The 14815-nt window shown below is 40.3% G+C and overlaps 1 protein-coding gene across 2 annotated transcripts in view; it reads right to left on the reverse strand.

Annotated features, from left to right (window-relative positions):
- Positions 1-14815, reverse strand: part of SEL1L3 (SEL1L family member 3) — a 39422-nt gene that overhangs the window by 5688 nt on the left and 18919 nt on the right. For both annotated transcript variants that reach the window (XM_050895657.1, XM_050895659.1), the window contains exons 11-19: positions 14592-14771; positions 13336-13455; positions 10782-10922; positions 9617-9679; positions 7237-7413; positions 5474-5601; positions 4738-4821; positions 2255-2345; positions 2061-2145 (exon numbers count right to left, since the gene is read on the reverse strand). In XM_050895657.1, the coding sequence (XP_050751614.1) occupies positions 2061-2145; positions 2255-2345; positions 4738-4821; positions 5474-5601; positions 7237-7413; positions 9617-9679; positions 10782-10922; positions 13336-13455; positions 14592-14771 (1069 nt within the window). The remainder of the gene's footprint in view (positions 1-2060; positions 2146-2254; positions 2346-4737; positions 4822-5473; positions 5602-7236; positions 7414-9616; positions 9680-10781; positions 10923-13335; positions 13456-14591; positions 14772-14815) is intronic.

Genomic DNA, 14815 nt, shown 5'->3' on the forward strand with positions numbered 1-14815 from the left:
ATAGTAATTCTATTTAAAGCATCATATTAAAAAAAAAAAGGTACTCTCTCTCTCTGGTTGTCTCTGTGGCTACTTTACATCAGCCTGCCTACTGAAAATATTTACCCTGTATGAAATTTCTCATGTTTCTCTTTAATGAATTTAGTGAATGATATTGCTACTTTTACAAAAACTGAGACTTAAGAGACTTTATACTGCATTCCTTCTTCACTTGCTGAATCTGCCTTTGGGCAACCTGTAGCCTTATTATTCAGGTTAGCCCTACTAACCTGATGAGACTTAAAAACACGCTGTCTAAGTGTTTGTTCTGTACCTGTCACTATTGTGGCTGAACCCATCCCAAAAGTTACAGAACTTTGCTGACGATAATTTCATTAGTTTCAAATCCAACCCGACCCAGGACAACGGTAGGTATAGAATTTTCCTGGTCTAGAATGAAGCAATGCCCAGCAAATATTTTACAAACATCTTTCTGTGATACTGCACAGTAATGAAATGCGCCAACAGAGTGGGCATTGACCCAGGCAGGAGCAAGCATGAGATTACAGTAATCTACGCTAAAGAGTTTAAAAACTCCCATGACCATGTCTACGCTTATCTGACCTAAGCTTCCCCGAAATGGTTTGAAACACTTCTACACTTTGCCTTGTGCATCTGCAGCAGCTACCTAGAAATCTGACCCGTTTTTACAACGGACTGTAGCAGAGTTCTTCCAGGAAACAAGCTGGTCACTGACCAACAGCAAAGGCAGAAAGACTACATGGATGGGCTGGCACAGATGCAGAGTGGAAGGCCATGAACGCTGTAGTGAATCATCAAGAAGAGAGTTCCCCTCAACCATACCAACTCTGTCATTCCAGCCCTGGCCCGGAGAGCACTCCCGCAACAGGCAGTGCCCTTGAGGTCACCCTGCGTTGCACTGATAACGTAGCCCTGGAAATCTCTGCAGCCAGGGTTACACTCTCCATCCCAGGCCCTACACTGGGGATTTGATCCTCCACTACTGCAGAGACAACTCTGAGATAAAACTCCCCTTATGTTACTCATGTGAGGAAGAGATAAAGTAATAAAATCCTTCCCCTCTTGAATCCAGCAAGTCTTCTCTCCTTTACTTGAATGGAATCACAGTCTCACCCCATGAGTCTGACCTTCAGAAGCTTCTCTAATGTAAGATTGTACCAGTGGATCTGCCAAAGGGTCAACCAAACTGCACTTTGCTAAGGCGTCTACAAACTCCTCACGAAAGCTAACAGGGTTTGTCAGCTCTTGTGGCTCCAGGCTGTATCAACGCGGCATTCAGTTTCTGCGCTGCTCTGTATTTAAATGAATAGCTTTAACTATTTTTACACTCCACTTTTCCACGCGCTTATTACAAAGCACTTAAACCTTCTTGTGAGACAATCAGATCAATGTTTTCAAATACTGAATAACTCTTTCAAAGGCACCAAAATTACTTAGTCACTAAAGTCACAGATGTAGTTAAATTTAAGGCCAGAGGAATGTAAATAAACCTTTTTTTTTTTTAACAGACAATCCTTTAGTTCCCCAAGGTAAGCTGTGCCAATGTTGATAAACTCTGTACCCTAACAGAAAAACTCATAATAAATTAGATAAGGAATCCTTTAGCCTTCATTAGTTTCTCATGACTCACTTATGATACGGAAATATATTTGCTTTTGGATTTTCTCTTTGATAAACTAATCAGCATGAGCTCCTGAAGTCTACTGCTTTTTTTTTTTCTTAAACCTTGAGTCAATTGCTCAGGCACCTAAATATCTAGCCCTTTCTCTGGGCTTAGCTTTTTTATTTTACTTTATTCAAATTTTATCCATTTTATGCCATAAAAAGGAAATTCTCAGAAAAGCTGTGCTGAAACACAACACTTAAAATACCTTTTTTCCCCCTGATATTCCTATCAAAACACTAAAAAGGAAATGTATGATAAGCAGGGATTACTCTTCCCTTAACTTGCTCACTCACATAGAAGTTGTAACAAACGTAGTTTTTGAAATTAAAAGAAAGGGTAAAATTAAAATTCAGAAAGAATTCCTTATACATACCAAATGACGGTGCATTGACTTGAGAAACAGAGAAATTGTAGTATCTCCAAACACAATCAGTTGCTAGGTATTTCCTTGCTAGGTCCTGGAAAGAAAATAATTGATCCATTCATATCATAGATAAGAGATTAGGATCACATTATTATTAACAAGTGTTCCTTTTAGGATAATGAGTTGTGAATACATTTACTTACTGGTCTTTCTTCACAGATGTGTGCTAAATTTGACTGTGACACTTCAATCCCAGTTTCAGCTGCTAAAATGTAATGCAGCAGAGCTTCATGCCTAATGTTAGATAAAATAAATTAGTGAAAAACCTAACAAAAATAACATGCATTTTAGTTATAGTTAAAAAAACCACTCAATAAATTGATAAAATCACCTAAGAGCAAAACTTTGGTACAAGGTTTAAAAGCAAGAGGCTGGCAAACCCATGCAACAGCTACATCTACTGGCAATGCTTGGTGTAACAAGCCATGCTGGATCTCAAGAACTTGCAGTGAAGCTAGACTGGGTCCAGCACGCATTTACCCTAAGTGCAAGACTGATGATAAAGTTGAATTGATATTAAGCCCAATTATCTATTTCAACGTTTCAGATAAAACATTCTTAAAACACTCTTACCTCCTCCACTTAAAAAAAATCCATAATTAACTTAGCTCTGTATGTATCTGTCAAACATTCATCCAAGTACTTCTTCAGTATGCTTTACCCTTGTATTTCTATGACTTGTTTGTCTTGTCTTTTTAGACTATGGGCTCTTTGGAACAGGAATTGTCTCTGATTGTATTTGAATGTGTGATTAAAATAACAGTCTCAGTCCCTCTACGGACTCTAGGCACTTCACTGACTGTAAAACAAGTAATAAAAGCTCATTTTGCATTTGCAGTATAGCGATTCAGTATTGCAGTACAGTGGTACAGCACTGCTCATGATTCCAGAGGAGAGCATCTCTTTCATGTTCTCTGTCACTCATCTACTCAATATTATGAAGACTAAGCATTCAAAATTAAGAGGAAGTCTTTAAAATCATGTGTTTGGTATTGGTATTAAAATTACAAGATAAAAAAAACCCACTTGGTGTACCTTTTTCCTACTAAAGCTTCCTATTAAATGGTCATGCTTCCAGTGATTTTCTCCATAACACAAAGCTAAAATCATGGCAAGTTTCAGGGTTCAATGGTTTTTTTAACTGGAAGTAAATATGGCTAAATACGCATTTGACTTCAAGAGTAGGTGCTTAAGCAAAGAAACTTTAAATGAAATTGTGAAAGCAGTTGCCCTTACAGAATTAGCAGGTGTAACCTCCTGTTTCCCAGCTGCTTCTGCAAATTATTCCTTGTACTTGCCCTGTAAAAACATCTGCGCCAATGGAGACCTGGCACCACAGAAGGAATTCAGGATATCTAAGCTGGGAAGTCAGTTCTTTTGATCCTTAAGTCTCAAAGGGCAATTCAGAAAAGAAACTACATTTAAGGCCTTTAAATCAGTCTCTGAAGATCAAAGTACCATGACTAACAGGTGTGTAGAACACATGGCTGCTAACACCAACAACTGAGGTACACATATTACTTGGTCTGCTTGGCAATGTAACAATTACACCTGTGCAAGATACATGAAGAAATATTCAGAAGCAAAGATTTCAACATGAACATACTCCTAAAACCAGAGATGACTAGGACCAGTATTTATAAGTAACTACCCATACACTTCCAGTCACTGGCATCTCAAGTGGGACTCCAGCAGATTTTTCCTCCTAGCTGTAGAGATCAGACCTTCTGGGATCTTAATGCTCTACCTGTCATGTGCACGGGACTTTCCTGTGACTGTATGCAGAGTGAGCTGGGTAGAGCCACAGGCTTGTACAGCAGAACATGCTACAAAAATATTGACCGAGAGTTTTTCAGTGTTGAAAAGTGAGGTCAAGTCTCAGGAGAAATGTCTGTGACAGACCGAATAAAAAGAAACTTCTAGGAATGGGTTACTCCAGAACAGTCCACTGACACTTTCTTGTAGATCTCTTAAGCCTCAAGCACTAACTAAGTACTAGCAGGGGGAGGCTGCAGGACTACGCGAACCATTGTCTTTATCACGTATGACAGTCTGATGCCTGCACGTACAGTATCTGATGCTCATGCCTACAGGTTGCTGCAAAAATGGAGCATTAACCTGGAGGCTATTTTGAAACCTCTTGGTTGGCTCATTGGATATTGTAGCCGCCTATTATACTTTACAGAAAAGATAATATTAACCATATACAAAAAAAGAACAAACCTAATCCAGCGGCCTGATTTTTCATGACATGGAATTACACAGAAGAGGGGAAGTAAAGTATGGGTTTTGGAACACAGGGAATATTAAAAGTGAAAGGCGTTCCTCTTACTAATCCAGTGCACAGTATACGCTACAGTGCTACGGGATGAAAATCACAGACAGCAGATACAACACAATTTCACTCTACAAACTCCCTCTTTTTCACTTGATTCTGTCGGAATGGTTGAATTATGCTTTGGGTCAACTCCTCCTTCCCTTTATGTCAATGAGTGTTTTGCTACTGATTTCAGTGGTGCTGCTATTTGTGGTTTTTTGAGGTGATGGCCCAATATTAATTATTTTATCATGCTATAAAGTAAGTGAAAAACAGAAAATGAACTTGAAGAGAACAGAACAAACATACCATGAAAGTTCCAGATAAGCATTGAGAGCTTTTCTGATGACATGACCTAAGTAGCCGTTCTTCTCTGCAATGTGTTTTGCCCAGCTGTAGAAAAGAACAAACAATAAAAAATGAACAGCTGTACTCCATTAATGTTATCCCAACTCACACTGACTCAAAGGACACAAATGGATATGGGATCACCTTCTGACTTCTTCCATAAGACAAACTATGGGATTTCGCAGTAATTGCTGCATCAGTCTCGCAACTGTTGACTGAATGAGAACATTTTGCCCATTCATCTCCATGACAATATCAGAGACATCCTATGTTTCTTCTTGGCAAAATTACTTTCTTTTTTTTTTTCAAGAAAACAAACATAAGTTAATATGTGCTATAACTGATTATCTGCCTTTTTCTTGATGCAAAATACCACATCAGGAGCTTGATATTTCTTGAAAATCAAATAAGCATGGCTTTGTTAGATACAACCTCTCAGAGTTGTTCAATACAATCTCTCTGAGTTGTTCCGGGAAAAAAAAAGTACAAAAAGTACTCAGTATCTCTCAAAATCTACCGGCCATTTAAATAATATGCATATTCACATGGATCAAACTTTACTGCAGAAGAACCTTTTGTTGAGGAGGTAAGCACCATGAAGTACAAGATATTTAGACTATGGACTTAAAAATCACCAATAATCAAAATGATCCCACCAGAAATATATTCTCCTTTAACAAATGGTTTCATTCCTTACATTACAGCTTTTTCTGGATCTCTAGGGAAGTCTTCCATATCTCCTGTGATGTAGTACAGAGAGCATCGTAAAGTCCCTTCTATATGTCCTCCTTGGGCAGCTTTATAGAAATAGCGTGCAGCAACTGTCTGTGAAGAAACAAGACCCAATTAGCAACTCTGCATTATTACTGTTTATTGAGCTTCGTTTCCCCAGGCTCATTTCATTAAATGAATTAAAAGAGGCAATTGGCTAATGAGGGCAAGCCAGTTTAACTACTTTTAATGTACTTAGGTGAAATGAATTCCTTTCTTCTAACTTTTTAATAGTTTAGGCTGGAAAAAGGTTTTTAAAAACTTAAATTCTGGTAATATATGGAATGTCAAATAGAAAAGTGTCTAAATGTGTAACTAACACCTGGTAGCACGTAAGTCTTGTGTGCACTAACAAAAGTAAAATTAGGTATTCGCTAGTAGGGAGATTAATAAGGGATCCTGGAGAAGAGACACAGAATGGGACTTTTGCACTGGCAATGCCTAAGTGGAGGCTGGGGAGCAGCAGCAATGCTCAGTATGTCCAGCAGTGCACAACCACACTGCTCAAGCATCTGAAACTGGTTTATAAAAAATAACACAGGCTGAGTAGGCAGGGCCAGAACCGCGGAAGTGGGAGGGCTGTGTGACTCTCCATGTTCTACCCTCAGAAACAATAATCTGTAATGTAAACCAAAGCAGCATACAGCCTGAAATAATTTATTTCAGGAAATTTTTAACCATTGATATATGTTTTCTGTGAGTGAGCATGGACTTCAGAGTATCCATCACAGCCATAACAAAGTACTTCTCCTTGCCCATGGCTTTGGTGAATAAAGAAACCTGGGTACTTTTAAGTGTACTCTTATAATCAGTCCATTCTGAAATGTGTATTTTGATCCCCGGGGAAGGAAAATGTGTTTGCCAAACGCACATGTTGGCGAGCACTGCTGCTGTTGGCAGCAGAAATGCTCACTGTCTGGAGTATATCCAGATCTCAGAACTCACAAGCCACGCTGGAAACATCTTTTAGCTCCAAGCACAAGGTCTGCTTGCATTTATTACAGCCTACCTCTCTACGTTTGTGCTGTTGGTCGTAAACTACCTAGTTAATTAAAAGAAATATAACCAAAGTAGATCCTTCCTATTAGGGGAAAATTAATTTTGCACATGTCAATGAGAAAAGTTAATAAACGGGCTGTGTCACAGAAAGACAAACCAAAATACTGCGGTCTACCGCGACTGTATTAAGTAGTTACATTTGCAAGTCTGGCTTGAAAGTCTTTCACTGCAGTTCTGAGGTTCACAGAAGCTATGTGAATGTAGCATAGCTGTTCACAAGTTCAGGGACAAGGCTCTGCTGCTTTCATCTATTGTGGAAAGCGTCCTTTTCCTATATCCTTTCCAATCTAAAACTGAGAGAAACCGAAAGGATCACATGGTGTGAGAGCACACACTATCCTGGCTGCTGTCATTGGAAGGAGGAAAGCAGAGGCAGTCCCTGGAGCTAAACCTGCACCTGCTTTGTTTCTAAATTAAAGGAACACAAGCACACGCACCTAAGTATGACTGAGATATTAGAGTAACATCTCTCTCTCTAAGCAATCTGACTGAATTCCCCAGTAACACCCTTCTTTGTGATAAAAGGTATCAAAATCCGACTCAGAGTGAACACAGCAGTCTCAAGAACGAAGCAAAAACTTCTAAACTGGGCCCTAATGTAAGAAATAGTACTATTAAATATTTACTCACTTGATTTCTACCAGGTACTCCAGGGTAAATCCCATCTAAATAAAGGACACCAAGGTTGTACGATGCATCTGGATTTCCCAGTTCTTCAGCAATTAACCAGTGTTTGGCTGCTTTTCTGTAGTCTCTTTTAAAATTGTGGTAATACCACCCCAATCCATTCACTGCCTGGGGCAAGCCCTTAGGGAAGGAGAAGAGCAGTCTCAGGTCACATGTTTGATTCTGCTTTGGGTCACTTCGCAATTCCAACCTGCTGCTCGACTTTGGATGCTCTCATGACCTTGCTTAGATTCTAGCACAAGGATCCAGCTAAAATTACACTGATCTGGGACTAAGGGATATAAAGGTTTGCTGGCTGTTTTTCACACTATTCTTCCTTGTGGCCTCATATTGAAAGCAACGAATAAGACTCCAGTGTCATCTTATTCTATAGAGGCTCAGCCATGTCTGCATTCAGATTTGTACCTGTCGACAAGAACAAACTGCGACTGTTTTTCACCTGTTTCCTCTGCAAAGCCAAAACAGGACACCTATTCTTGTGAACTCCCAGAACCTGGTTGACAGGATTAGCAATCAAAAAACCCACTTCTTTTAAGCTAGAACATTTCCCTAAGAATAAATAGGAAGCAATGAACACAGAACTTTGCGATGCTGTTGTCAAAACATATTTGACCAACATCATATAGATCTGCTTAAGATAGTGCTACATACTATTACTAAGTTGCATCTTTGCATCAATCATTATGGATCAAGAGGAGAAAATCTTCCTGGGACAGTTTTTCTTTTGGTTGCAATAAGTCACCATCTCCTTGCATAAACTGGTGGATCATATGGTGGCTGTAAGTACGCCAGCAGTTCAAATTACCCTGTACCAATAAACGTGAACACGCTATTTACTCCTATTTTATAATGTATGTTTAATAGCAACCATGCCAGAACAATGACATAAGGTAAAAACTACCTAAAAAATCTCAGTGCACAAATGCAAGTTATTTGCTTGCTAGTGTTGGCTTCTACACTGCACAGTCTCCTTCTGTAATCTCTGCAGAAAGAACTGCATACTACTGACACTTACAAAGGCCCTCTGGAAAAGGATTCCTTTTCCTTTCAGATTTAAAACAATGTTACTAACCCATTAAAATGCAAAAGCAGTTAAACTTTTCAATAATTATGGTGTTATTTTTGTATAGAAAATGTGTGCCGGAGCATAAAAACCTAAGTATCTGGGTTGAAGGAGGGTAAGGAAATTGCTGTCTCTAGGATGCTTCCTGGAATCTGTTCCTCAGATCCTGAGTCAAGGCAATTTTGATCACACTGTGAAAGCCACTCAGTTTATTCAAGCCTTTCCCAAACAGGCAATAGAACAGGTAGTCTCTCCTGTTTCAAATGAATGATAGAACCGGCACAATTCTTTTCTGAAGGTGGTCAGCAGTGAAGTCCTATTGTCATTGTCAGTAATTTCACTAGTTCTGGTTTTAGAGCTAGGAAGGTATTCAAGGTGTACATACTCTTACATTTTTATACTAAGGACTAGATCATGGCCTGTGTAATCTGACTGTACTAGATCATTAAATGGAGCGAGGCTCCTCTTCTCTGTGGTGCCTGTCAATGTTTCCCCCTGCTATGGAAAAAACAGGTGGCTTTGGGACATCCAGGTCTTCTCCCTGAAGTAGAGGAAAGCTGGCCAGAGAGAACACATACAGTCTTTTTCCAGTCATCAGCATCCCCTGGAGGAGTTCTAACTCTAAGCAGAGAGAACTAGCCATAAACCACCACAGCTCAGGGGTGGTAGGACAGGAAGCTACCATTCTTCTGCATTCAGCTCTTGTGCTGCAGGAATGCACCATCACTCAGTGCAGACTGTGGAAGTACAATCCAGACCTTGGTCTTTACTCTCTTTCGTTCACATTACCAACTTAAAGACACTCTGTTATTATAGCAAAGCCTGCTGGCATGGATTTTCAAAGATAGCAGTTATCTCTACCTGACTCTGGAGAGATCACCATGTCAAAAGCTCAAGCCTGGTAGGCACTCCTATGAAAAAACACACGTAGTTTGGCCTAGAAGAAAATACTGAGGAACATGAGGCAAAAACGTACTCCTGGATCAACTATACACTCGGTATGTCACTTAACTATCATCAAGTTCCAAAAGATGTAAGTAGAGAGAATTCTTTTTCTTCCATAGAAATTTTGGCTGATTTTGAGTGGTCTAGTCTCCCAATTTGGGGAAATAAGGCTTTCACCACTCATGGTGAAGACACTGGGAGAAGAAACCAGTATTCACACACAATTATGGTAACAGGCATTTTATATAAATCAGAGTTCGTTATTATTAGCACCCGGTATAGGACTTTTACGGTAAAATATGTATTACATTTTACCTTGGCTGCTGCTTTCTTCATCAATTCCAAAGCAAGTTTTGTATTCTTTTTCACACCTTGGCCCTAGGAAATGGATGTGTGAAACAATCATTGTTTACAAATACAGAATTTGTATTCACATATGCACATTCAAAATGCATTTTAACATTGATACTATTATTTACTAGGTGTTATTCGGCTTTAAACAGCTACAACAAAAAAAGCAGCTTTGTGCTCATCCTTCATTCACAGCTTTACAAAATCTCAATGATTCAGTCTAGGAAAAACTATTTCACCAGCTGATCCAAGTGATTTTTATAAGTAAATAATATCACAGATCTTCAATTTTCAGCAACTAAGGAAGAATGAATAGCATTCAAAGGTGCACAGATTGTTCACAATTTGGCAATGAGTAAGAGCTCTCAGCTTTCTTGAAAAAGGATGTCAGAGTGTCTCCAGAGGAAACACACAGATGTCATGCTGATGACGTCCATATAAATTAATTCCAGACACAGGTCAAACAGACTATGGGTGCCCAAAATTAACACAAGCAAAACTTAAGCAAGCATTTTGTAGAGAACAGTCCTCCACTGTCACAGGAATGAGATGAAGACCTAACGGTTCTTCACTAATATCTCTAACCTTTAGTACTGTTCAATGCCTTATGGGTAACACTGCTTAGCTAATACAACTTATTCGACTCAGGTGGGGTTATGCCTGAGTTTAACCTCTGCTGTCTACTGCTTCTAGCAGGGAAAAACTAACTGCATGCAGAGACTATTTAATTCCTACTAAAAAAAAAAATTTCCCAGAGATCTAATAAAGGGCATTCTAAGAAAGGATTGAACTTTCACCTACATCTCTACACCAAGGCCTGTGCCTACTAGCTGGTTAGATTTTTGAGGTGACAAGCCATTAGGAAAAATTAGGATCCACAATTTACATGGTATTTTGATCCTGAATCTGGCTAGGAACAAAGTGACTAAACCGCTTTTAACCTGCTCTTTTTAAAATCTTTGTGTATATCTGGTAAAAATCAACATTAGCTTCATAACTATTGATTGATTTTCAGAGTAAATCTAAAAGCACTTGTATACACTCTCACAGTGTGTCACTGCAGATAACTTACAAACATCCATCTCATAGGAATGATTTTTTTGAAGTGAAAATATGAAATATGACTTACCTTAAATAACACAATGGCATAATCATATATTAACACTGGATCTTCTGTTTCTATTGCACCCTTTGCATACCATTCTATTGCAGCTTCAGGATTTTTTGCCACTCCTTGTTGGCCCCAAAACAGCATCTGAGCCAATCGTTGCTAAAAGAAAACAACATAAGCACTAATGTTGTAAATGCCAGTATCGAAACTGGAATTGCAGGAGCAGACTTTTGCAGGCTTAAATGGAGGTACACCGGTGATAAAAGGAAGACTAGGGAAAATGTGGGCCCTCTCCGAAAGGAAACGGGAGACCTGGTTACCCGGGACACGGAGAAGGCTGAGGTACTCAAGGACTTTTTTGCTTCGGTCTTCACTGGCATGTGCTCCAGCCGCACCGCCCAAGTCACAGAAGGCAAAGGCAGGGACTGGGAGAATGAAGAACTGCCCACTGCAGGAAAAGATCATGTTCGAGACCATCTAAGGAACCTGAAGATGCACAAGTCCATGGGACCTGATGAGATGCATCCGCAGGTCCTGAGGGAACTGGCAAGTGAAGTGGCTAAGCCACTATCCATCATATTTGAGAAGTCGTGACAGTCCGGGGAAGTTCCCACTGACTGGAAAAGGGGAAACACAACCCCCATTTTTAAAAAGGGAAAAAAAGAAGACCCGGGGAACTACAGGCCAGTTGGTCTCACCTCTGGGCCTGGCAAGATCATGGAGCAGATCCTCCTGGAAACTGTGCTAAAGCACATGGACAATAAGGAGGTCATTGGTGACAGCCAGCATGGCTTCACTAAGGGCAAATCGTGCCTGACAAATTAGGTGGCCTTCTACAACGGGGTTACAGCACTGGTGGATAAGGGAAGAGCAATTGATGCCGTCTACCTGGACTTGTGCAAAGCATTTGACACTGTCCCCCACAACATCCTTGTCTCTAAATTGGAGAGACATGGATTTGACAGATGGACCACTTGGTGGATAAGGAATTAGCTAGATGGTCGCACTCAAAGAGCTGTGGTCAACAGCTCGATGTCCAAGTGGAGAGCAGTGATGAGTAGCATTCCTCAGGGATCGGTATTGGGACCGGCACTGTTTAACACCTTTGTTGGCGACATGGACAGTGGGATTGAGTGCACTCTCAGCAAGTTTGCCAACGACACCAAGCTGTGTGGTGCGGTTGACATGCTGGAGGGAAGGGGTGCCATCCAAAGGGACCTTGACAGGCTTGAGAGGTGGGCCCGTGCGAACCTCATGAAGTTCAACAAGGCCAAGTGCAAGGTCCTGCACATGGGTCAGGGCAATCCCAAGCACAAATACAGGCTGCAAATTGAGAGCAGCCCTGAGGAGAACAACTTGGGGGTGCTGGCTGACGAGAAGCTCCACGTGACCCAGCAATGTGTGTTTGCAGCCCAGAAAGCCAACTGTATTCTGGGCTGCATCAAAAGAATCATGACCAGCAGGTCGAGGGAGGTGATTCTGCCCCTTTACTCTGCTCTTGTGAGACCCCACCTGGAGTACTGTGTTCAGCTCTGGGGCCCCCAACATAAGAAGGACATGGACCTGTTGGAGTGAGTCCAGAGGAGGGCCACGAAGATGACCAGAGGGCTGAAGCACCTCTCCTATGAAGACAGGCTGAGAGAGTTGGGGTAGTTCAGCCTGGAGAAGAGAAGGCTCCAGGGACACCTTCCAGCAGCCTTCCAGCACCTAAAGCGGGCTTACAAGAAAGCTGGAGAGGGACTTTTTACAGTGACAGGACAAGGGGTAATGGCTTTAAACTGAAAGAAGGTATATTTAGATTAGATGTAAGGAAGAAATTCTTTACTGTGAGGGTGGTGAGGCACTGGAACAGGTTGCCCAGATAGGTGGTGGATGCCCCCTCCCTGGAAGTGTTCAAGGACAGGCTGGATGGGGCTTTGAGCAACCTGATCTAGCGGAAGGTGTCCCTGCCCATAGCAGGGGGGTTGGAACTAGATGATCTTTAAGGTCCCTTCCAACCCAAACCATTCTATGATTCTATGATTTTAAACATGTGAAGAAACTAGTTATACGTCCTCAACAGTTGGAAAACAATTGGTTATCAGGAATATTCAGAGGGCTTCCTAGTGGTAAAATGTACTGATATTAAATCTACAGCACGGTTATTTTTCACAGCTGTCAGTACCACGAAAGTCTGGCTTGATTTAAGTGCAGAGGTAAGTGATAAAGGCAGATTTGATGCATGCAAATGGCTCAGTATTACAACATATTGCTGCTGCTCTCAGATCAGCAGCAATAACTGCACCGTGTCAAATACAAACCCAGGGAAAATGATCAAAGAAGGAGGTTGCTAAGTCTTGACAACTCCTCCCTTTTGCCTTGCATCATTGTTATAGCTTTTTGCATGGTCACTGGATATTATCAGACAGAAACATGGGAAATAGTTCAAGCTCATAAAAAAGAAGCAATTCTGGGTGGAAAGAGAAAACGTCTGTCCGCTTCACTCTCCTCCATAACTTTCCTACATAGTCTACAGATGTACATACATGATGTGTGTATAAAATCAAGAAAGGGGAAATGTATTACTTTATACCTGTGCAGCTGCATTTCCTCTTGTTGCTTCATGTTTTAACCACATAAAGACATCACCATTTTCTTTTGTTTGAGATTTTAGCAGTTCATCATCCATCAGCCTTACAGTTTCAACAAATGCCTGAAGAGTAAGTGAACAGAAAAAAACTATTACACAATGAATTCATACATCTGCCACCAAAATTAAAATGTTGCCCATTTCCTGTTTATCCCTAAAAATTCGTCATCAATTCTGGGTTTTAAAATTCTCACCACCCCTCTGCCGGCCAGTGCATTAAGAATCATCCTTACATCCAGTGTAAAAACCATCTACTGCTTCGTTACAGTACAAAACTGTAAGTCCACTCTACACTGGAAAGATATGCCAAAACGTCAACAACTGAAAAAAACCTCCCACTTTTGTAGTTTTAAATGCACTTAATAACGGCAAAGAAGTGATTTTAAGCCTTTTAAGGCTCTTTAGTTTCCATAGAAATCTCTCTTAAAAGATTAAAAAAAAGGCTGGCAGAAAACTTGATGAAGACCTGCCCTATAGCACTCTTAGCTAGGTGGCTGCCTGCTGATTTTTAGTTCTTCAGCAATCAATACCTCTCTGTTTTTTGCACAATAATCATTCTTTCTGATATGCCAGGATCCTAGTACTGGCCTACCTTGAGTATTCTTTACAGATAAAGTTGTGTTACCTCCTGTTTAGCAGCTCATTCTAAAATCATTTCACTGTAACTTTACCTCATCAGATAGCTATTTCACAGACAAATCTTAACATTTGATTATAGAAAAGGTGTAAATATGGAGAGGACTATTCATCTTTTCCATGAACTTCATGATGTTTGGCTATTGAAACAGCAGATCAGTTGCTTAATAAACACATCCAATTATATTAATAATTAAAAATCTGAGTGAGGAATTAGGGCCCAAGAATAAGATTTAGACTTTGCTGAAAGATAGGCATGTGGACAATTCTGAGGATTCGAGCCTAACTTTGATTTGGTTTTACTCCTGCTAAGAAACGTAGTAATGATACCTACATATAATTTGGGGGATTTTGTAACAATCATTGAATCACAGAAAGGTCTGGGTTGGAAGGGACCTTTAAAGATCATTTAGTCCAACACTCCTGCCATGGGCAGGGACATCAATCAGATGAGCTAATATTTGTAAATCAAGACAAAAATGTTCTGGTCACATAATTAATATTAATATACGAAAAGTCATTTGCACAGAAAACAAATTCAGATACACTTACAACTCTTTTACCTGTTCCCCTTTTATAGTGTGTTGATCCAACGATGTCTTTATTGCAATATTACTGTAATAAGCATACGACAGCTCCAAATCAAGTGGATAGTTATTAATGCCTTGGTAATGTTTATAGCCAAGATTCATCACAGCAAGTCTCTCATTCCCCTGAGCACCCACCAAACTATACAGCAGTCCCTGGCAAAAATCAACAGACATAAACAAGAGTGAATTCACTGCAC

The sequence above is a fragment of the Gymnogyps californianus genome, chromosome 4 (assembly GCF_018139145.2).
Source record: "Gymnogyps californianus isolate 813 chromosome 4, ASM1813914v2, whole genome shotgun sequence".
NCBI lineage: Eukaryota > Metazoa > Chordata > Aves > Accipitriformes > Cathartidae > Gymnogyps > Gymnogyps californianus.